We start from the raw sequence: 23,789 nt of genomic DNA, 5'->3' as shown, positions 1-23,789 counted from the left end.
TCCTTTTTCTTGTTGTTCCAAATAGTAAATCGAGTTACAAGAGAACAAGTTCCGATGACTTGTAATTTCAAATACTATTTTCACTTCTTTCCATCCTTCTGGATATCTAAGTTTTCCTATTATAGAAAACTCTTTTTCTTCTGGTGGAATTTATTGAATAGGAGATTTGTCCCATCTCCTGCTTGTCATTCTGTCTCCTTGGAAAGATAACCTTCGGGGTTCTATTTTAAGGTCTCTGTATAGAACCGGTCTGTCTTGAATTTGAATGTCTGTTTCCTGAATTAAAAGAAACTCGATTCTTTCCGGGTATATTGCTTGAGCAACTTTTCTAAAGATCTCTGGAATTTCAATGAACTTATTTCTAATAAATAATTCAGAATGATGAGTATTAGAAAGAGCATATGAAATTTGATACGTAATAGAATATAACCTATTACCTTCCTTCATTAGTCTTTTTTCCTTGAAGTTTTGATGCAAAGTCAAGGCTCGACTAAAATCTCTATCAGCTAAATTGTAGGCTATTCTTGGATAAATAACTCCCACAATTTTTCATGCACATAAATTTCCCGAGATAGTTCCTAGAACCGCATCTTGTATATTCCTCATTCTTTTATCGCATACTACGATATCTATGGGTGAATCTATTCCCTCTTTAAAAGTAGCATTGATCATAATCTGGATTGCTCCAATATGAATCCAAGACATTGTCTTTGCTACTTCTACTTTTAATTTCTGTAATTCTTCTCGAATTTCTTCAAAGGAAATTAACTGCATTTCAATTTGATTACTAATTAGTTCCATAGGGATCACCATTTCCCTTCTGGATACCTTATAAATCAAATTATGTCTTCTTTGTTTTAGCCCTAGGTTTCCTAAGACTCTTTCAACTTGTCCTGCCGAAAATTATTGGTACTTCTGTAATGTTGGATTTTCTCTCATAATCCTTTGGACCATATTATGAGATATCGTGGTTTGACTAAAGAACCCAGCCAAACTTTCATGTGTTTCATGGCAAAACACTTCCTCTTTACTCTGATTCTGATTCATCTTCAGAAACTTCTCGACTAAACAATATCTCTTCTTCGTATATGCTTTCATCCGAGGGGATATCCTCAAATTGATATACTTGGACTAGATCTTGAAAGAAGACCGCATCATCCCTATCTGGTGTTGCTTTAAAGAGTTTAACCCTTTTTTTCTCGTTTTCTGGACAATTTGTAGATATATGTCCTCTTGCTCCACATGTCCAGCAGTTGCAATCCTTGAAACTTTCACTTGCTCTTGTATGAGTTCTTCTGAAAGTTCTTCTTGATGGTGTTCTTCCCCTGCTTTGTGATGAGCCTGTTGCTGGACGTGTTCTTGTAGGTCCACTTCTTCTACCTGATCTATAGGATCTGGTCTTTTGTTTGGACCAAAATGTTATTGGTTTCCAATAATTTTTCATTCTTTTATTATAGGAATTATTTCTGAATTTCTTCCTTTTAAATCCCTGTGATCTGTTCCCAATGATCGTTGGAAGATTATTTTCTCTACAACACAAAGGTGTACGCTTATCTATACCCCTTATTTTCTTGTAGTTCTTTTGTAATGCTGCCATATGGCACCATTCTGCTAATTTTCCTTTCAAAAAGGAGGCACGTCTTGCCAATGTATCAAGATTGCCTGGAACATATTCTTTAATCAGCATTTCTCTCCAGGGACTTGACATTTTTGCAAAAAATAGCTGAATAGTTATATTTTTCTCGACTCCCGAATTTCATCTGTATTTAGTGAATAACATAATGTATTCATCAACTAAGCAGATATCATGTAACTCAAGGCTATAAAGAGCTTGAGTATATCTTCTCTTTTTCTCTGTATCTTGATTGTTGAAATAGTCTATCCCTATGAATTGTGCTTTAAATAGGGTGGCCATTCTTTCTCCAATCTCGTTGAGGGATTCTCCTGCTAAGATTGATTCCTTAGTTTCTGGCATAGTCATCTTCCATGCGATCTTAACAGATCCCATTAGACTCATTTTTAAAAGTTTAATGAATCCTTTTTTATTGAGATCTAATGTCTCTGCTGCTATTCTCATAGCTGACGTCCAATCATCTATAAGATCTTCTCTGTTTTTGAAGTCCAAAACATCAAGGTTTAACATAACCCCGTAAGGATGTATTGGATCTAAAATAATTTTTCCGTAAGGAGTTTGATGGAGTGAGATTTTACTCCTTCTCGATCTGGTTCCTGCTGGATGTGAATTTTCTCCAACCTGGAACTCACTATGTGGTTCTTCTGTTTTAACCACATATCTTGGGGGATTTTCTATGGGTTGTTCACCCTCAGGGGAATTCATTTTTAGATCTATTACTTTGAGATTCGCAAAAGAATCCGCAAGATCTTGTAGATCCTCGAGATTTAATCTTTCTAAAGTAGTCATCAGATAGTGTTTTTCTTTAATACTGCTTTTATAAGATTAATTATCATTTCATCATTGGTTAAAGGTTTTTGGACCATTTTGGTTTTACCTTTCTGATGTAACAAAGGTTCGGTACCAAATGAGAGTGGTAACCTTCCTCCTGTATTTTCTTTTCTAGAACCCGAAGTGTGTTCTAGATTTATGATTTTATTTTGAAGATCCTTTAGGTTTCCAAGAATTTCTTCTTGTTTCTTAAGGATTTCTTCAATTTGCCGAGGTATTTCATACAACTGATTGCTGCAATATTGTACCGTCTTTTGAATTTCTTTAAAATCTCCGGAGAGTTTAGAGGAATCTAGGGTAATCTCTAAAAATTGAAAATTAGAAATCATTTTTCTTTATCTCTTCAAAATTAAGAGCATTAATCACAACCTGTTGTAAGTAATCTATTGTGAATAAATTAACTTGTTTATAGGATTCCATATGAATAAAATCCTCTTGATTCAAACCTTCGTTTGAAGTCATCTTTTTAAAAAAAATCTTCTCCTCAACAAAGAAAAACATGAATTAACGAATAATATTATGTCTGAATAATTAACCTAAGGCTCTGATATCATTTTTTACGGATAATTATTTGTACCATGAATAAGCACAAAATCTTCAGATTTTAGCATAAAGTCTTTAGATTTTAAGCATAAAAAAGCATAAATCCAGTACAAGAATTAAACAATTAAATATTCAAGTTTTGTGGTCTTAGGGAGCTATTGCAAAGAATCTATGGGTAGAGAGCTAGGACAAAGTCAAGTTTGGGTTTGGAGATTTATCACCAATTTGCTCTTTATTTATTTAAAAGTTTTAAAATGTCTGTTTTTTTTTCCTAAAATATTCTAAATTATTTCAATTCATTGTATATATTTTTTGAGAGGAAATTGATAATGAATCCTGTAGACTATTTTAATTTCATATTTTGGTGCAAATTTTGTTAATTTTATATTTAAGGTTTGACCGAAAAGTGAGAAAATTAGGTTTTAAACAACGTCAAACAATTTATAGTTAGTTAAGATGCAAAAGCTGTAATTTTAAATAAATTCAACTTCTAAAAGTATTTTTATTAACAAAAACAGAATGCTGATTTGACATCTAGTTAAATGTTTTTTTTTTTTTGAAACCCACATCTAGTTAAATGTTGAAAAGTTGTTTATTTTCATGTTTAAATATATTAGAGACAAAAACCTAAAATTATAAACTTTAGCTTCTAAAAGTAATTTTTCAAGTGTATTATTTTTAAACGGTTTTTGTAATTAAATGTTACGATTTTTTTTAAAGAAAATGTTTTTAATATTTCGTTAGATTTGAACTTTGAGGATGGATAGATTAATTTCAAATGGCGAATCACGTCGACCATGTTTTGATTACCTTATTCTGGTTTAAAATTTATTTTTTATGAATCCAAATTTCAAACATTGTTTAGATTTTATGGAATGGATTTTCTCTAAACTATGACCACAGTAAAACAAACAACATTACAATTGTTTGATATTTGGTTTGTTCTCAATAAATCATTTGGTCTGTTTTCAATTATTGATTGTCGTTGGTTTACTATTATATATTGGTTGATCAATGATGAATGAATCGCAAAGAAGATTATTTAAACATAGCAAAAAAAGACGTCAATCAACACCAGTGGAATTGATAACGAATAAATTCGAATTTTATACATATTTTTCATGTGAAAACTGAAATTTCACAATGTTTTAATTCATTTAAATTAAATTCAATTCAATTATGAATAATAATCATAATGTCATCTGTTTTTTTTTTGGTCATATGTATAAATTAATAATGGTATTTTATTTAAAAATAAAGTTAACATACTTTTTTGAGCTAAAATTAAAGTTCACATATTTTATTAGTATATATATATATATATATATATATATATATATATATAAATTTAATATTAACATTAATAATAATTATTTTACTTCAAAATTTGTGCAGACATTTTCTAATTATCTTACTATATTATTTTAGTAGATGCATTAATTAACTAATTTATAATTAATTTGTAAAGTTTGAAATAAAATACCATTATATAATAACTTAATTCACATAAAAACTAAATTATTAGACAAATTAATCATTTTATATGACTTTATTTTTCATTAGCCATTAAATTTTATTTTATTTATCAAAACGACATTAAACTTTTGACCTTTGGTGTCTTTTTTTTTACGAAAATGTCACACACCTCTTAAATTGATGTATTTAACTATTTGTTGTGTTTTAATAACTATTTATTTATAAAAATATAATATTTTTTGTATTTTTAAGTTTATAATTTATTTTTATTTTTATTGTTTTTTTATGTATTTTACAAAATCGCAACGCTTGCACGAGAATAGTAATTTAATTACACAATGAGCATTTTCGAAGGGTCTTTGATCAAAGGTAAAAGTGTGTTGTACTAATGCGTTTTTAATCGAATATTTTATTTTTTGTTTTTTTGGAAACCGCGTTTAATCAAATGTTGACAAAATGTCAAAACCCACCTCATAAACCCCTAAAACTCGTTGGTGTCCGACGCCGCAGCACCGCCGCATCAATGGACGGTGAAATAGCTGAAACGTCCCAAATCTTCCATGCCAACTCCGACATATGCCAACAGATCCTAACCCGCTACTCCCATTCATCCGCCGCGCAGCACCGCCATCTCTGCGCCACCGCTGCCGCCACGCGCTCTATTATCCAATCGTCGTCTCTCCCCCTCACTCCGATCTCATATTTCGCCGCCACCATCACTTCTCTTTCCAGTTCTAAGTCACTCGACTCCACTGCACTCGCGGCGTTAACCTCTTTTCTTTCTATAATTATTCCGTTGATAAATAGAGGCGAAATTAGACAGGACAAGGCCGAGGATGCGGTGAGGGTTTTGGTTGGCGTGGTGGAGGATAGTGGGAGTAATTTGGGAACCTCGAGTGTGAGGGCGGTGGTGAAGTCTTTGGGTATTCTGGTTACGGACTTTTGTAATTTGAATGATTGGAAATCGGTTGAGCTGGGATTTGAATGGCTTCTGAAATACTGCATCGATAAGCGGCCCAAGGTTTGTCTTATTGCATCATAGATTATTGTGTGCTGTTATTAGTTTATTGGTTACTTGCTGAATCTGGCATGAGGTGACTCTAAAGTATTGCAACAGGAAGCTGAAACTTGTAATCTGTGATTTGCGTTAATGCTGCAGCCGAAAATTTGTTGCTGTAGTATTGGGGCAATTTTTTATTTGTCAGGAGTGCGGGCAGTTACATGATATTTTGTAATCTGGAAAGATTGATAGGAAGGATGTGCTATCCTTTTATAAAACCATCATTCAATAATAAATTTTATTTCTTATCAAGTAAGAGTCTTAAGACCAGATTCCTTGACTTCTACCGATGTCCCATTGCTTTCATATTTTTTGTTTCAGGTGAGAAAGTGTGCTCAGGATTGTCTTTTCGCTGTTTTCAAGTCACTTGGATCTTCAGCTGTCAGCAAGAAAGCTAGTAAATTAATTTATTTATTGGTGAAAGAGCACATGCCATTGACATCAGAAATTACGACGGCAGAAATTATTAATAGATCCACAAACGATGCTATGCTGAATCCTGATCATCAAGAAGCTCTTCATTTGCTAAATGTGATGAAGCTCGCTGTTCCATATCTATATGTTAAAATTCGCACCAGAACCCTGTCACAATTATTGAAGATCTTGAAATCCCCGTGCTCAGCATTGACGAGGCCAGTCTTCGAAGTGGTTTTGGCCATATTTGTAAATTCAGAGCCTGAAGTCATAGTTCCCATTGCTGAAGATATTTTCGAATCAATAGTGCCATACATATCTTTGGGAGAAAAGAATCCAGTTGAAACTTCAGTTTTTGCTGCAACTTTAGCCAAAACTGCTATAAGCAAACTTCGTGATGACAACTTACATAAGTCAGTCACCTACTTCCCTCTAGTAACTGAATCCTTGATAGGTGATGCTTTCAATTCAATTTTTTTTTTCTTTGTTTCCCTTTTGTCTTTGTTAGACTTTCTTTGCCTCCTGTGGCAGGCCTTTTCTCTTTTGAACCTTGCAGCAAATACATATGCATCTATTGTAAACGACCACGCCCCTATTTGCAGTGCCTGTTTTGCATGTGCCTCAGTTTTAGGAATTCTATTAATCATGAATATGGTGGAAGTCACCAACTGAATCACAGCAAATCCTTTTATCGTCAGTTGAATAATCAACTGTCAGGACTGGAAAGAGGTGAAAATAATTGAAATCATGAATTCAACGGTGGAATGTTAACAAGTAACCATCTAATTTTTCTTCCCATCAACTGGGAGGGATGAGTTAGTTCTTTAGAATTATTCTTATTTAGGCGAAGTGGGTAAGGTATAATTTTTTTAGTTTATATTTTCCCCTTGTTAGTGTCATCTTAATGTTAAGGTATGTTCATAGTAGATTCAAATTGGTACATATTTTGATATTGCAGAAAAACTTCTCTCTCCCACGTCATAATTGTGATTCTTTTCTTTATTTTTTCTATGTTTTCCCTCTACTAACTATGGTTGTGTTCTAGCAGGCCTCCTATCATCTGAAGCCAACATTTCTTCACAGGCTGCCAACATATTCAGGGAGCTAATAGATCATCTAATTGATGAAAAAAGCTTATTGGCCATCAAAAGCCAGGAAATGGAAGACAAGTCAGTTCACAACGAGGACTTTATTGCAGCAAAAAGCATATGCACTGTGTTCGACAATGTTCTGAAAACTTGGTGTCAAATCCCAAACCAACATTTCTTGTCAGTTTTAGCACATTTGTTCCTCAAACTTGGTTAGTGGACCTCAATAAATTTTTTTTTTCGTGATGCACTAGCAGTGCAAAAGCATGGCAACTCTTTGTTTCCTTTTTCAAATTTTTTTTGTATTCTATAGAATTGGTACTAGACAAGTTTCTGAAGTGTGCGTCTATCGAACTTGTAGACGTGACCTTTAACGAGCTCTTGGAATATGTTCAGAATCTTTGTAATTTTTTTTGCTTCTGAAATATGTTTGTAAACTTTATACGAGTCTTCAATTGTCACTGTCTCTTTTGGAACTTTTTTTTTAAGTATATGTTCCTTTTTTTGTAGAGGATGCATCGGAGATGCTTATGGAGGGTATAATTCTTAAACTAGCTGACTTGATGAATGCTTGTTCTTCAGGTGCTTCTGAAATTATACATGTGAGTATTCGTGGAAGTCTATCTCTTCTCCTGGCTGCCCTCTCCCCCCTTCCTTTTCTCCCTGTCCATCTATTATTTGCTCACAAGCACTGAAATGAGAACTTAAATTTCAAATGAATAACCACATGTCAGATCTCACTTGCTCTCTCTCCACTTGCTGATCAATAGAGTATAAAAAAATGAGAGCTCCCTTGTTTTTTTTATCTTCATGTGGCATATTTTGGATGTAAATCGATTACATGTCAACTGTGCCATTTGAACTGTGGTTGTGATTGCCATTCCATTCATGTACTTTCTGTGTTTTCTTTCATATTGCATTTGATTCAATTATCTAGCAATATTGGAGTTTTGTATGTCAGTGTAGTAGATTGGTACCGATTATCTTGGGGGTTTATTTTATATTTTCAGCCATGTTTTATATAGGCAAGCTTTCTCGTTATATTAATTTATAATAATTTTATTATAATCTTTTGTAATATTTTGAACATGTTTATAGTTGTCAGTGAAGTTCATCCTGTGTGTTTCATACTCCTTGTTTACCTCATTGTTGCAGCTTCAAGATTGCATTGGATCTGCTGTTGTTGCCATGGGACCAGAAAAAATCCTTGCATTGATCCCCATTTCCCTGGAGGAGAAAGACTTTTCCTGTTCCAATAGTTGGTTAATACCTATTTTAAAGAAAAATATAGTTGGATCCTCGCTGCAGTTTTTTATGGAGCAAATTATACCTCTTGCTGAATCCTTTGAGCAGGCATCACTTAAAGGTATTTATGAGAGACTGGAAAGTCCGCCTCCCCCAATTCACGGTGTGATTAATTTTATTAATTACTGAAGCATTTGCATTAATCAATGTGAACTGCGTGATAATCAAATGATCACGTCTAAATTAGAACAAGTGCACGAATAATTTCCAGACATAAGTTATCAACACAACAATTGACACTGTCGAAAAGGTTTGCAATTTCCAAAATTAAATCTTTTGTTGCTATTGTAACATTGTAAATTCTCGATATTGATTTTCCTTATTCTCAACATCTCAAATTCATGCCCATGATTTTCTAACAAAGCATCTTGATGTATAAAAATTTTAGTGTTGAATTATGCTGTCCATCTGTTACAAAGCTCTAGTGTTTCGCTCACAAGTTCTGTTGGGTGGATGTAGTGCTGAACTCTTGTTTTGTATTAATCTCAATTACTTCTCAGTTCATAACTGTGTATTTTTGGTTTAGTTTGCTGAAATATAAATAAGCTTAAGCCATGTGGCACTGAGATTTTTACAAATATCTGGATTTTAAATTTGTGCTCCTTTCCAGTTAAAAAATCAGTAATAGGCCGAGATCTGCAGGCTTACTACCGTGGCTGTTGGGGATTGTTGCCTGCCTTTTGTCGTCAACCAAGTGACACTTATCAGAGTTTCGGTACCCTTGCCAACCTCTTAATTACTTTTCTGAAAAAGGACTCTTTTATGCTTGAGAATATTGCCATTAGTTTGCAGGTATGGTTCAAAATCCTTTTTGTTGAGCTGTCTTTTAATGGTCACTTTGCTCTACTTTTCTTCTCAACTGATGTTAGTATCCTGCGCGTCTTACTGGATTATTTGTATTTTGGAGATAGGAACTAATAAATCAAAATAAAAAGGTGCTCGCATCTGATGAGGAGTTGACAGAAGTTCAAAGCACAGGAATCATTAATGAGTTTGTGGTAGATCTTAAAGCAAGAAATTTTTATTCAAGAAAGATTGCAAAAAAAAATTTGAAGGTGTTGGCTTCATGTTCCAAGGAGTTGCTTCAGGCTCTAGTCAATGTCTTGTTTGAGAGCCCTCCAGAGACACACAAGCATCTAAAGGTTTTCACCATTTATTGTTTCGTTTTAAGCTTAAAAGCCCATCTCTCCTCTTCTGAACGTTACTTCCTTGTCATCCAAAGTAGCTTTTGCGCATATTCAAAGCCATAGAGTGATATGAGCAAGATTATATTTACAAACGTGACATGCCATGCTTAAATGGGAGTTTTCTTATTTCTTAGCATGGTGGATCCTTGCCTGATCCATGTTTAATAAATATGTTTTTATACATGTTTTAACCTCTTTTATGACTTCACCAGCATGAGTTGACATATTCATGGGAACTGTTTTTGTTTAACCTTTCACATCTCATGGAGTAATGCTGATGCACTTGATGAAATGATAGATGAGCATGAGCTGATCCATATTATGAGATGAAAGACCGTTTTATCCTTGCACTCTTTGCTGATTGATTTCCTACAACAGTTCAAAGTGTGGAATTGTCTCATATATGTTTCATTGGCTTGATTTAACTTTGGCTGTTACTTACCTTTTTTTCTGAAGTTCACGTGGATAGTGATTCGTTTTGAATTTTATTGTCCTGACTTTTAGGGTGCATTAGGATGCTTGGTATCTATCTGTGATTCTTCAGAAACAAAACAGACCTTTATGGATTCTCTTAAGAAATTTCAGCTTCTTGAATATATGGGTGATCATGGAAAAGTGGAACGTGAGACTAATAGCTCTGGTGACAAAGAACAGGGTGGTGCAATTTCAGTTGGAACAGACACAAAGAGGTAATAGTGATTTCCCTTTAGTGAAATAATGACATAATTGAAATTTCAACAATTTGTCCTTGTAGTTGCCATGACATAGTATTTCTTCCGTGTCTTCTAACTCTGCAGAGTGAAGGAAGATTTGCATATGTGATAATGGACTATACACATCATAGATTAAACTCACAATTTTGTCAATTTGTCTGTATGAAGGCATCTAATATTGGATCTTGCATCTTGCTTTGTGGATGCATCTGATGAGGATCTGGTCAAATTACTCTTTTGTGTAATTAAATGTGCTTTGCAGGTTTGTTAATCCCCTTTATTTTTTTATTTGCAAGTTTTTTTTAATAGATGATCTGGTTATGACACATCGTATTTTGGGTATTAGGCTACGGATGAGTTTGGCCAGATTGAAGCATATCAAACACTCTGCAGAATTCTGGAGGTTTCTTCCTTTACACTCTTATTTAACTTACCTGGAAGGAGAAAACGTGATTTGTGCTTATATTACTCTGTCTACAGAAACATTCTTGGTTCTGCTCTTCACAGTTTGAAGTGGTGATGGATCTCTTGTCTGGGGTGAAGTCTTCAGCAAACATTGAATTGCTTAAAAGTCGTTTTGCCTGTTTTCAGACCTTATTGATTCAGGCTATAATGGTAGGCCTGCATTCTGTGTTTGAAGATATATGTTGGTTGATCTGATTTTGTTTTTAATATATGTAATTGGTTTATTGGCTACCTTCCCACTCATTTTAAGGTGAACTTGGTTTGTTAAAACTTAAGAGTAATTGTCAGCTTCTAGAACTTTATTTTTCTTACTATTTCGTGTTTTATTTGAATATAAATAAGTGCTCTCCTTCTGTGCAGAGAAACTTGGATGAAGAGAATTCAAAGGCTTTCCTTATTCTGAATGAGATTATTCTCACTTTAAAAGATGTATGAACTGTTCTCTGAGACATTACATTTGTTTTTATGCAATTCTTTTGGCCTTTGGGATTGGCACGGGTGCATGTGTATGTTCTCTCGTGATTAATATTTAACCTATGATTTGGTGAAAGATGGTAGACTTGTTTCAGTTGTGACAGCTAATATTAAGATGCAAGTGCCTTTCCTGGACATTTCAAGTGCTTTGCATGGCGAGCATTAATGTTTAATTATAGGGGATCCGTAGGTCACTGACAATATGTTACAGTAGGCTGTCTTTTTTGTATGCTCATGTCACAATCAAAGGAACAATTAGAGACTAGAAGTGGGTTTGAGGATCCCAAGCTTTTACTTCCTAAGCATGTGTTAGCTGCCTTTATGTGGCAAAATGGCTAATAAAATCTGTTTATATTCATCCTGTGAATACTTTTATTGCACCACCATGGTTAAAAAAGTAATGAATTTCTCATTTAAATGCATTATTTGCCTCTGCTTCAATATTGACATTGTGCAATACAGATCTAACAGATTCAGTTATAGTATGCGCCCGTGTTCCTGTTAGGAACATCAGATCCTTTCCCCATATATATATATCATATGACATGTTTTATTTTATGGAAATTGCTCTAGAATTGCAGTTACTTTCACGCAGGTGGCATTGGCTATTTGACACTTAATTGCAATTACTAATATGTAGATGCTATTTTGTGTTCAGTCTAATGAAGAAGGCAGGAAAGTGGCTTATGATGCTATAAATGCATTAAGTTCTAAGTTGCGAAAGTCGTCAGAAGCTACTTGTGATGCCCCGTATCAGAAATTTCTTACTATGGTAAGTGCAATCCTGTATTGTTGCACTGATATTGTCTTGAGAGTACATGCAACGATAATGACTTTGTTTTCTAATTTTATCGTCTCCCTGACAAGTTGTGATTATGATTAGAAGGAAAAACTTGCCATATTATGAAGACCTGCTGTCTCTTTATCAGTGTGATTTTCAGACTTCAGTAATAGAAACTAGTACAAAGTCAAAGAAAAATGTGGCAAATGTATTTACCACAAAACGTTTTATCATTTACTTGAGATCAACTTCATGTCTGCCAAACCATGCTGCCTTCTATGACGATCTTTCAAAGAGCATGTGGCTTGTAAAGCCTGTCTCGTGATATAGCTGGTTATTCATTGGTTGAAATATGATGCACTAACTTTCGTATCAACCTTCATTATACCCTCCTAAGTGCATCAAACAATCATGCTTGATGTTTATCATCGAGGAAATAATTACGTTTTTATGTTCAGATTATTGGATATCTTTCTGGCTCCTCTCCTCACATAAAAAGTGGAGTTGTGTCTGCACTCTCGGTCTTAGTTTACAATGATCCTGATATCTGCCTCACAGTACCTGACATGTTCCCCTCTGTAATGGAGTTGCTGCACAGCAAGGCGATTGAGATTATAAAAGTTAGTTTCCTGACCTCAGATTCGATCGTCATTTATTTATTTGGTATTTTTATGCGTTACTTGCCCTAAATTGAACAGGCTGTTTTGGGCTTTGTGAAAGTATTTGTTTCGTGTCTGAAACCAAACGATGTACAAAATTTTCTTCCGGACATTGTCGATGGAATTCTTCGCTGGTCTTCTGTTTCACGCCATCATTTCAAAACAAAGGTGTGAATTTTTTGTCCAACTCTATCTGAGACATAATGCAAGTCTCAAGGATTTATACACCTGATCAATAAGTTGAAGAAAAGTGCTTACTTTTTTCCATCCTGAAGAGTTCTAACAGTGATATGCACAGAATATCAATATTGTCTAATATGTTCCATCATATCACTTATTATAAATTATTCTGCCAATGTTTCTCTTTTTTGATAAATATAACTTTTTGTATGTGCTACTTATCATTAACCTCCTTGAGAGTAGTTTAAGAGTATGGCATATGAAGGACTCGACTAAGAAAAGTGTTACAAAGATGGGATTGGAAAAAGTTTGGAATTATGGTTAATCGACTTTCAGATAATTAGCACTTGCCCCAACATTGATATCTTGCTGGATGTATTGTGAAAAGTGTGACAAATATGGGATTGGAAAAAGAATAAGTTTCGGAAAATCATGGTTAATCGACTTTCGGATAATCAGCATTTGCCACAACATCGATCTAAACTTGATGTGCTGCATGTATTGTGCTTCGATTTTGACTTATCAGGAATTGCCATGTATACGCTTGTTTTACCTACAGGTCACGGTTATATTGGAAATCATGATGAGGAAGTGCGGTGTTCCTTCAGTAAAGTCTCTTACGCCTGAGAAGTACAAGGATTATGTACAGGGGGTTGTCATGGTACTCTTCTTTTTCTCCATGCTTTATTTTTTTTTGCTGCAAGTTACGGACTCATTCAGGGATGCTTCCTAAGTTGTGGATTTGCTGTTAGCTTCTGAAAGCTATTGTCTGTAGCTACTAGCTAGTTTATGATCAGAAATCCATGGTAATTGTTGGGCCATTATTGGTATACCTAATGAATATGCAAGCTTGCAAGTTACACACTTCGCTTTAACATGTAATTTAATACGATAGAATGGAAGACAATAAAATGCTTATAACTATATGCTCGGTACTTGCAAGTTATGACACGCCAATATGCCAGTTTAATCCAACTCGGCTCATTCTCATATCGGCCTATATTTTACTGCTTGCACCTGCTATTTTTATTTTCTTCCTTCATGGCTAAGAAGCTACATTATTTACTGTGTTATCTATTGGTGCAGAATCGCCGTGGCAAGACAAGTTCCAAGGAAATTGAGAGCAGTGAGACTAAACCTGATAACCCTGATTCAGTTCCCACGGGGTAAATTTCTTTGTTAAACGAGTGCATCTCTTGTATCTTCCAGAAATTGTACTCAGTTTCACGGTCTGATATTTAAAGAGTTGCCTTTCTTCAGGCAGCACAAGAGGAAACGAGAGGAGTCAACAAAGAATGAAGAAGGCCCTGGGAGACCTTGGAAAAGAAAAGATGATAGAAAACAACCCTTCGGAAAGTCCATTAGAAAAACTGGACATTCTGATCATGGTAACTTACGAAATAAGCGTCAGGGGCACGATAAGAGGAATTATTCTGGCGGCAAAAATCTCAATGACAAGAAAATGACGAAGAAGAAACACCAAGAGAACATCCGTAGACCGGCCGTTGCATCCAAATTTTCCAAGGGCAAAAAGGTTGGTTGGAAGACAGTAAATCAGCTGGCCTGAGAATTCCACTAGGAAAAATCAGTTCAAATACTATAAAACATGCTAGCAAACTGCCCCCAGGATGCAAGGAAGATGTTCTCTCGGCTGGGTTATATACGCTTTTATAAATTGTTAGTAATTCAATATTTTACTATTTTCACTCGGGTATTTCTTGTGTCATTGGTGTGCTAAAGTATCTGCTGATGGCATCTCCAATTTAGGAACTTCGAAGCTATTGTTGTAATAATTGCAGCGTTTTCGGAACCGGAACGGACCGGCCGGTTCGACCGGGAACCGGTCGCCGGACCGGTCCGACCCCAAAAGCCGGAAAACCGGTCCAACCGGTCAAAACCGGTCAAGAACCGTTTGGACCGGCCAAGAACCGGTTGAACCGGTTTTTTGAATTTTTTTTTTATTTTGAAAATTTAAATTTTTTTATTTTTAAACCTTAGATTTAATATTTTTATATATAAATACATTATTATATGAAATTTCTACTTCATTTCAATTTTTTTTTTAATAATTATTGGTTTTTTAAAAAATAAATAATTTATTATTTAAATAATTTATAACTATAATTGATATTTTAAATATATTTATATATTTATTTATCTTTTAAACTATGTTAAATATATATTTTATATCTATTTATATATTTTTTGAGTTTTTAAAATTTCAAAATATATTATTTATTATATTAAATTATATAAACGGTTTTTCGGTTCGATCGTCCGGTTAAAATGGTCCGATCGATTGGACCAGTTTTTTAAGTAAATCGGTTCAATCATCGGTTCGGTTATGAAAACACTGAATAATTGTATCCATAATCAAGATATATCACTACTTAAATGTTAAATACTTAAATCACTTAAATGTTAAATACTTAAATCAATACTTAATCAAGATATATCAATACTTAAATTCTAAAGTATCTGCTGATGGCATCTCCAATTTTGGAACTTCAAACGCGTCCCGCCAAAAGATATATATAGTAATTATAATATATAAATATACATATATTAAATATAAATATATATATATATATATATAATTTTGATACCACGAACTTCAGTGTGCAGGATTTTTGTAAGTGACTATTAAAACCATCCGTGGGTTTTAGTGATTTCTAAAAAAAGATGAAATACTAATACTCAATAGTTGTCACTCAAGAAATCCTGCATACTAAGGTGCGTGGTGTCAAAACACATATATTAATAATATATAATTATATTTTTTATATTAAATAAATAACGTCTTATCCATAATTTGAGTTTATAATATTTTTGAATCAAAATGATTTTAATTTATTATGATATGTTTAATATGAAAATATGTTATTATAATTTTTTTATTAATTATTAATTAAATAAAAATTGATAAATTTTAACTTGTGAGAGTATTTTTTGTTCTAAATATTATTAATGTAAATTCAAAAAATAATTTTAATGATGTTTTGTTATTTTTTTTAACTTTTAAATTTTTTATGTAATAAATTTTAAAATATATAAATGCTGGTGGACCCAATAGGTCTAATCCGGATTGGACCCACTAGGTTAGCAGAGCAGGGTGGGACGGGTCTCGGGTTTGGCCAAACTCGTCTCGTCATCATTCCTAATTTATGTTATCAAACTTTAATTTTAGTTGCTATCTTTGTTTTGTTTTTTGTTTTTTTTACAATCTTAGTCTTTTTTCTGATTTGGTTCTGACATGGAAACCATGCAATGCTGGTGGTGTGTATAGTGTGACAAGAGCACTCTCAATGAAAAATGACTAAAATAACAAAAATAAAATTAAAAGACTAAACCTAAAATTTGATAACACAAAAGATTGAAATCACAAAATAACAAATTACTAAGTCAAAAATATAATTTTCCCTAAAAAAAACTTATTATTGTTTTCGCATCATATATAAAAATATAGAATAACAAAAAAAATCGAACTTTCAAACCTAGAAATTTTTTTTCAGTACACACTAAATATTAAAATTATTGTATGTCCAATTTGTTTTTATTTTGAAAAAAATTATATGAAAAGATGTTCACAACTACAATTCCACTAGTGTAACTTTATATTGTGATGAAATCATTTTTCAGTTATTAATAGAAAAATAAGAATGTATGAGAAATATAATATAAAGAATCATAGGACAAAACATTACTTAATTTAGGAAATTTGAAATAAAAAGTAAATTAAAATGAAATAAAATTAAGAACAAAGATACTTATAATAAAAGAAATTGTAAGCCCAAACTGGTTTTATTTTATTTTCTGAAACTCCAAAACGTACGAGGCGACAAATTAACGCGCCAGATTCAGCCGCGTCGCCAAAACGTGCTGTTTATTTTATGGTTATCGTCATACCCTTCCCTGCTTGCTTCACTCCATTGCAGAACCCAATGGCCTCCATAAACAACACGCTCTTCTTACCCACAAATGGCAACCTCAAAAAATCCCTTCACTGCTCCAAACCCGACCCGTTTAAGGAGAACAAGCATACCCAGGTGGACTATGACGCCGGGACCCACAAAATCTACACCCGGATTCCCGGCCTCAGGAAATTGGACTTGCCCAAACGACAGCGTTCTCGGGTCGACGGTGACCGGTTTCAGAAAGACTGGACCTTGTCCGAAGTTGTGGAGAGGATAACTAAGCTCAAACACTGGGAGGATGTTGAAGGAGTGCTGAACCAGTGGGCCGGGCGGTTTGCCCGAAAGAATTTCCCGGTTCTTATGCGGGTGACTTCTCTTTTTCTATGGAAGGGAATATCTTTCAAGAATATATGTTGTTGAATCATATAGGAGCAAATAGTAAATTTTTTTACTGAAGATCGTTTGATATTTACTTATTGTCCGTATTACAGATTTAATATGTGTATTTTGTGGAAATTTTGATATATTGATGGGAGGAAAGTACCCAAGAATGTGTGGATGGGAAGTTTGGATGGATTTTTTTAATGCAAGTCACACCGTCGTACTCTGCGTGGAGGGCGAAGAGATCTTTGTTCCTTTTTTGCCACGAGTTTGGTTTCATTTAATGAAAGGGTTGAACAAGCTAGTTTTCTGGCAGAATATCCTTTAAATTTAGATGTGTATTGGAATTAAGGGGAGCCTGGGTTTGGTGGGTGGGTCGTAAAATGCTGATGTTGGTGGTGAGAATTCATACTATCCATGCTGCTTGCCTTGTAACTGTTATTGTATCTTGTGCGGCAGACACTTCTTAGCTTGTGGTGGTTTGGTAATGCTCAATATTTGTGTTAAGTGTTGTGCTAGTGACTTTTTTATGTTCGTTATTTAGTTGCAATCTGGTGGAAATGGAAATTATGTATGCCAAGTTCTATTTTGAAAAGATGTATTGTTGAAATCAGCAAGATTTTTTCTTTATATACTGTAAAATTATTTCATGATTCTTTTATTTTTGGGAACAGAACTTTAAACAAATTTCTTTACTGCTGTGCAGGAAATAACACGAATAGGTTCAATCGAACATGCTATTCAGGTTTTCAACTGGATGAAGAATCAGAAAAACTACTGCGCCCGAAATGATATTTACAATATGTTGATCAGGTTGCATGCCAGACATAATCGCATTGACCAGGCACGCGGCTTATTTTTTGAGATGCAAAAGTGGAGGTACGCTTGTCATCTTCCGCAATTACATTGTTATCGCATGGTGATTGATTGCCTTCTTTCCCCTATTATTTCCCTGCTTTCTGATAATTAAACAAGCAAAGATGTTATTAAATGATCAAATTTTTTTTGCTTGTGCTTTAATATAGTTAAACGACCAACTGAGCTGATCAAATTAATAAATACATCCGTTTCCTGGCAATTAAACATGAGGTCTATTTGCTACATCCAGTTGGTTTCAAGCTTCAATTCAGTACTTCAGGTTGCTTGTAAATCTTATTTTCAAAATCTTAATCATTCGATATGGGGATCTTATAATATTAATATTGCATAAGTTATTTTTTTCCTTATGGTTTTCATGGTCCATTCGAGGGAAAAGAACTCCATATACAGCTCCTATAACTGAAATAAAGCACCAAAATGGATTAGATTTTTTCCGAGAGATTCCTTCTCCCATTTGCCAATAGTTAGTTCAGCACTCCAGATCCTCTCTTTCTTTACTGTTGGTCATTTTTTTTTGTTTCCTATTTCTGCTAGGTGCAATCCTGACGTCGAAACCTACAATGCTTTGATCAATGCGCATGGGAGAGCAGGTCAATGGCGCTGGGGAGTAAACATAATGGAAGACATGCTTCGTGCAGCTGTGTGTATATATATTTTCCTTCCTAGTCGGTCTTTATGGGTCTGATGTGAGCTTTCTTCTTTTTGTTAACCTTGCAGAGTTATGTAGATCTTTTAGCATATTCCTATCATTATATATGAGTATGTCTGATGTTTTTTTTATGTCATCTCAGCTTTCTATCTCATTGTGTTTTCGACACTTTTGGTACCTGGATCTGGAGAGCCATTGGGTTCAGTACTCTGTAACTCACCTAGGGTATCATAAAAATAATCAGATACTTTGTTTTTTAAGATTTTACGAAATCTACTTTCATATTTGGTCTGATCTAGTCTACTATATCTATATCTGTTTGTTTTCACTTTTCCTTCTCCCATCAACCCTTACCTCTTCACCCTTGTCCTCTCTGTTGGTGAGTGGCCAAGTTGTATTAGCAATAGGAATCGCTATTTCACATGGCAGTTAGTCGGCCATACCTCAAGCATTTATGAGCTCATAAAAAGGAACCTGAAATGAATGTCAGTATGTATGTGAAGAAAAGATGCATCTGTAAATATAATATCTTTGGCTGCGTAGATTTTGAACACATGTTCCTGTGTGCTTCCACTGTTCGTGTGTAGATTGTATTTCCTAACGAAATCTCTTTTGACATGGACTCAAATTTGCAGATTCCACCTAGTAGATCAACATATAACTGCTTGATAAATGCTTGCGGATCAAGTGGGAATTGGAGAGAAGCTTTGAAAATTAGCAAAAAAATGACGGACAATGGAGTTGGTCCTGATCTGGTGACGCACAATATCATTTTATCTGCATACAAAACTGGAGCGCAGTATTCAAAAGCCCTGTCATATTTTGAGCTTATGAAGGGTACGAATGTCCGGCCAGACACTACAACTCTCAATATTCTGATAGATTGCTTGGTTAAGTTTGGAAAATACGAGGAAGCTATCGAAATTTTCAATTCAATGAGAGAAAAAAGAGCAGAATGTCACCCTGATATCGTGACCTATACTAGTATCATGCATATGTATTCTGTCTGTGGACAAATTGAAAGTTGTCGTGCTGTTTTCGACGCATTAGCTGCAGAAGGTATGAAACCTAATGTTATTTCGTACAATGCCTTGCTTGGTGCGTATGCCTCTCTTGGGCTGAGCGAGTCGGTCTCATCAATCTTTGATGAAATGAAAAGGAATGGTATCCGGCCAGATGTTGTATCTTATACTTCTTTAATCAATGCCTATGGACGATCACGACAACCCAAGAGGGCCTGGAAAATATTTAACAAGATGAGAAGAGACAATGTCTCACCAAATCTGGTGACTTACAATGCTCTAATTGATGCCTATGGATCAAATGGATTTCTGGCTGAAGCTGTGGAACTGCTACGTGAAATGGAGCAAAATGGTCTGCAGCCAAATGTTGTTTCGATTAGTACCTTGTTGGCGGCATGTGGTCGCTGTTGTCAAAAGTCAAAAATTGATTCTATACTAAAAGCTGCAAAGATGCGAGGCATTGTTCTCAACACAATAGCATACAACTCCGCTATTGGAAGTTATATGAACGTTGGTGAATATGACGAAGCTTTATGTTTATATAGGTGCATGAGGGAAAAAAAGATAAGACCCGATGCTGTTACTTATAATATTTTAATAAGTGGCTCGTGCAAGATGTCCAAGTACAATGAGGCACTTGAAATGATATCTCAATTGAGAGAACTGAATATTCCTTGGTCGAAGGAATTATATTCTTCTGCAATTTGTGCATATAGCAAACAGGCAAGTACTTTGATGCATCTCCTGAACTTATTCTGCCGCTTGTATTTTGTGCTAATCTCCTTTCTGTCTCCCTCTATGTGTTTCTGTATCTGTCTCCCAGGGTCAACTCGCTGAGGCAGAATCAATGTTCAACATGATGAAAGGGGCTGGATTCCAGCCTGACGTCATTACTTATACAACAATGTTACATGCTTATAGTGTTGGGGGTGAGTTCTGTTTTTGTGCATCAATTGTGAAAATTTGGTGCAAGAGAGCAAGTTGAACTTTCCGGTATATTGTGCAGAATGCTGGGAGAAAGCATTAGCGGTATTTCAAGAAATGGAGCTGAATGATGTTCAGCCAGATTCAGTGGCTTGTGCTGCTCTCATGAGAAGTTTCAATAAAGGATCTCAACCAGGAAAAGGCCTGCTTGTAGCTGAATTTATGAGAGAAAAGAAGATTCCGTTTACTGATGCTGTTTTCTTTGAAATGGTTTCATCATGTAGCATGTATGTCTTGCTTGTTTAAATGTTAATGGAGATGCAAATCCAGTGTGTCAACTTTTTTTTTCAAATGTTGTGTATAATTTTGTCGAAAAATCCAAGATTTGCCCCCCACTTGAAATCTATGGAATCGCCACAAATTGCTCCTCCCCCACTCTCACCTCCAATTTCATTAATTTTTTTCTTGCTGTGAAGGGAATCCTACGAAACATATTGCAATTTACATCTCCCCATCTCTGCCAGGTCAAAATTAGGGATTTTGAATTTCACAAATATTTTGTTTCTTCTTCTTCTTACTGCCTATTATCATGCACCTTTTTTTTTTTTTTGTGGGGGTTGGGGTGGGGGGGGGGGGGGGGCGTCTTGGTTATGGTCATATTTTGATGTTCATTCAGTCAAGAAACTTACAGTTATATGTTGCTTGAAGCTTGCGAGATTGGAAGAGATTAACTGATGTCATTGAGATGATGGAGCTTACACTTCCTCTAATCTCAGTTGGGACTTTGAATCAGCTTCTTCATTCTCTAGGAAAAGTTGGAAATATCGATACGATGATTAAGGTTAATATAAATGAAGCTCTTCCTGCTCTTCTACATTGTTATTATTTATGGGATGCCATGAACTGAATGCTTTTCAATAGCTCCTCAGCTACATATTATCTTAGTGGCCCTCTTGAGGTTTCTGGTTAGATCCAAGGTACATGTAACATATATCTTCCTTTCCGTCGTTTATGCAGATATTTCTGAAGATTGTGGCATCTGGGGCAGAAGTTGAAGTAACTACCTACGAAGTTTTGTTGCAGAATCTTCTAGCTGCGGGGAACTGGAGGAAATATATTGAGGTAAATTTTTTTGGCATTTCCTTCAGCAGATGAATTTAAACTGACCCCTCTAGAATGTTGTCATTGATAACTCTAAAACGCATGAAACAAATGTGCCTGTCTATTTATTATATGCTATTGTGATTGGCAATTTGTAAACTTACCACTGATTCCTTTTTAATGGGAACTGTGTTTTGTATCATTCTGATTATGGGGTTCCACACAGTTGTCATCTCTTTTGGGACTTGGATGTCATGTGGACTCGGATGTAATTTTCTCTGCATTAAATATGAGATGGACCGAAATTCATTAACTTCTAGGCTTAATGTCGGTCGTGTTTTGAACCATGTTGTGATATAAGGTAATGCAATGGATGGAAGATGCTGGAGTGCAGCCTTCAGCTGGAATATACAACAACATACTATATTTCGCCCAAAGGAGCGCAGGAATCGAAAATGCTGCAGTCATAAGAGAACGTATAGGTGTGTACTGAGTTCGAAATTCTGATTTTTCTTCTCTAGGTGTAATCATTGTTGAATACTAAAACTGAAAACTCTCATCTGTTTCACGAATGCATTTCAAGTGTTTATGTAGTCTCGTTGCACTTCTGATTTTTCAGGACTCAGTTTGGTTCTCTTTTAATGTTACAGAATCCTTGAAGAGAAAATCGGTTTATTCGACCATGGAAAGAAAGCATTGTGATCTTTCCCTTCCCACTCATGCATTGATCAGCAGCAAACAAACGTGAATTACTAATCTTTAGACATGGGAACTTTTATTGGTCTGAATGGTGATCGGATTCTATTGGTCTGAATGGTGATCGGATTCTTAAAGACCCGAAAAAGATGAATGGGGGAAAGAAAATGTGAAAGTAGATCCCGGATTCCTCCGAAGAATCACATTTTAGATGAAATACTGTTCGGAATATAGTTCAAGTTTTGATTTTGATTTGGAATTAGACTTCAGGTTCAGAAGCAAACAAATCAAAGTCAGTGAACTGGTAAGGCCATGGTACATATGATGAATATATGAAATAAATTACGGAGCTGTTTTGCACCAAAACCCTTCATGAAATATCGAGATGTTTACTTCACATCTATGAAAATTGAAAATCAAATAGGCTTTTCAACCATGGTTTTTTTATAAAAATTGTGCCATCTATATTTGTTAATGCGATTTTTTGAACACGTTATATTGTAGTTAGAAACCAACATGAAAGCCAATAGGGAATTAGATTTTTATCTGCAAATCGAATGTGAATATGAAGGCTCATATTTTTTTGCACTTAAGATCTTAAGTGAAAAAAAAAAGAGCCCTGTGTCCATGTGCTAGTATAGACTTTTCCCTACAAAATATGATATCATTCTTATTTTAGTCTGTCTATACTCTATACACTACTATTAAATGCTTAACATAGACTGACCGATTTGGTCGGATGATGACCCTCGTCATATTGTAATCTGGTTTCACATCGAATTTTAATGTGATCTCTTGTCAATTTTTATAATTATGATATTACACTTGTTTTTAATATAAATCAATTTAATTATAAAAAATATTAATTAGATTCCAAAAAAAAAATTACGAGAACGCACACGTGCGGAGATTCCTAGTCTATTAATATTATTTAACTACAATGATATCACCCTTGTTTTAATTTATATAACTATCTATCTATTATATGGAACAAATAATTAATATAAATACAACATATTAGTGGAATTCAGGAAAGATAGAAAATTGATCAAATATAATATTACTCAAAACCCGATCCAAATGGGTTCGGATCTAATTGGTGCCCGTTTTACTTACTCCATTGAGTCCATCCTTTTCTCTTTCGGATTCAAGTCCATATCCTGATATCCAAAGTGGGTCATATGACTCATATCCATCATATTCCAGTGGCATATTCTCATTTCCGAGAGTGTCCAAATCCACCCCCTTTCAAAATCAAATAATCGAAAGAATATAATAATTCAAACCACCATTTTATCCCCCACACAGGCCACTAGACCACCGTTCTTCAAAGTGGGGTATCTCTTATAAATAAAACTCTTAATAAATGCTTAATTTTTTTTTATATGTACTAGTATTCGATGCACGTTTTTGT

The 23,789-nt window shown here is 34.6% G+C and overlaps 2 protein-coding genes across 4 annotated transcripts; both read left to right on the top strand.

Annotated features, from left to right (window-relative positions):
- Nucleotides 1-4,939: 4,939 nt before the first annotated feature.
- LOC140886880 (ribosomal RNA-processing protein 12) lies at nucleotides 4,940-14,523 on the top strand. Of its 2 annotated transcripts, none has more exons than XM_073293787.1 (18): nucleotides 4,940-5,504; nucleotides 5,865-6,411; nucleotides 7,006-7,257; nucleotides 7,556-7,647; nucleotides 8,201-8,411; nucleotides 8,961-9,142; nucleotides 9,262-9,492; nucleotides 10,042-10,226; nucleotides 10,419-10,512; nucleotides 10,597-10,653; nucleotides 10,731-10,865; nucleotides 11,076-11,144; nucleotides 11,848-11,961; nucleotides 12,429-12,590; nucleotides 12,669-12,797; nucleotides 13,369-13,470; nucleotides 13,896-13,975; nucleotides 14,070-14,523. In XM_073293787.1, exons 1-18 carry the CDS (start codon nucleotides 5,007-5,009, stop codon nucleotides 14,374-14,376), a joined length of 3,447 nt encoding a protein of 1,148 aa, XP_073149888.1. In that variant the 5' UTR covers nucleotides 4,940-5,006; the 3' UTR covers nucleotides 14,377-14,523. The 2 variants fall into 2 exon arrangements, with proteins under 2 accessions (XP_073149888.1, XP_073149889.1); XM_073293788.1 differs by having other exon boundaries at nucleotides 14,054-14,249.
- A 2,147-nt stretch (nucleotides 14,524-16,670) lies between these two features.
- Nucleotides 16,671-22,724, top strand: LOC140889879 (pentatricopeptide repeat-containing protein At2g41720). 2 transcript variants are annotated; one of them, XM_073297619.1, is made up of 11 exons: nucleotides 16,671-17,089; nucleotides 17,811-17,983; nucleotides 18,518-18,627; nucleotides 18,775-18,857; nucleotides 19,268-20,377; nucleotides 20,478-20,583; nucleotides 20,661-20,865; nucleotides 21,287-21,419; nucleotides 21,596-21,700; nucleotides 22,041-22,161; nucleotides 22,330-22,724. In XM_073297619.1, the coding sequence occupies exons 1-11, from the start codon at nucleotides 16,700-16,702 to the stop codon at nucleotides 22,425-22,427; spliced, it is 2,634 nt and encodes an 877-aa protein (XP_073153720.1). In that variant the 5' UTR covers nucleotides 16,671-16,699; the 3' UTR covers nucleotides 22,428-22,724. The 2 variants fall into 2 exon arrangements, with proteins under 2 accessions (XP_073153720.1, XP_073153721.1); XM_073297620.1 differs by lacking the exon at nucleotides 18,775-18,857 and having other exon boundaries at nucleotides 16,674-17,089; nucleotides 18,518-18,623.
- Nucleotides 22,725-23,789: the final 1,065 nt, after the last annotated feature.

This window comes from Henckelia pumila, chromosome 3 (genome assembly GCF_033568475.1).
Source record: "Henckelia pumila isolate YLH828 chromosome 3, ASM3356847v2, whole genome shotgun sequence".
Classification (NCBI taxonomy): Eukaryota; Viridiplantae; Streptophyta; class Magnoliopsida; order Lamiales; family Gesneriaceae; genus Henckelia; species Henckelia pumila.
The sequence above is the reverse complement of the archived record's forward strand: the minus strand, read 5'-3'. Positions and strand labels throughout refer to the sequence as shown.

Bases quoted from the DNA above. Each gene is read 5' to 3' on its own strand.
- LOC140889879 (XM_073297619.1), top strand. From the start codon at position 16,700: ATGGTTATCGTCATACCCTTCCCTGCTTGCTTCACTCCATTGCAGAAC. The intron at 20,378-20,477 runs GCAAGTACTTTG...TCTGTCTCCCAG, and splicing joins TTTGTGCATATAGCAAACAG to GGTCAACTCGCTGAGGCAGA. The intron at 21,420-21,595 runs GTTAATATAAAT...TCGTTTATGCAG, and splicing joins ATATCGATACGATGATTAAG to ATATTTCTGAAGATTGTGGC.
- LOC140886880 (XM_073293787.1), top strand. From the start codon at position 5,007: ATGGACGGTGAAATAGCTGAAACGTCCCAAATCTTCCATGCCAACTCC. The intron at 10,513-10,596 runs GTTTGTTAATCC...TTTGGGTATTAG, and splicing joins TAATTAAATGTGCTTTGCAG to GCTACGGATGAGTTTGGCCA. The intron at 12,798-13,368 runs GTGTGAATTTTT...TTTTACCTACAG, and splicing joins GCCATCATTTCAAAACAAAG to GTCACGGTTATATTGGAAAT.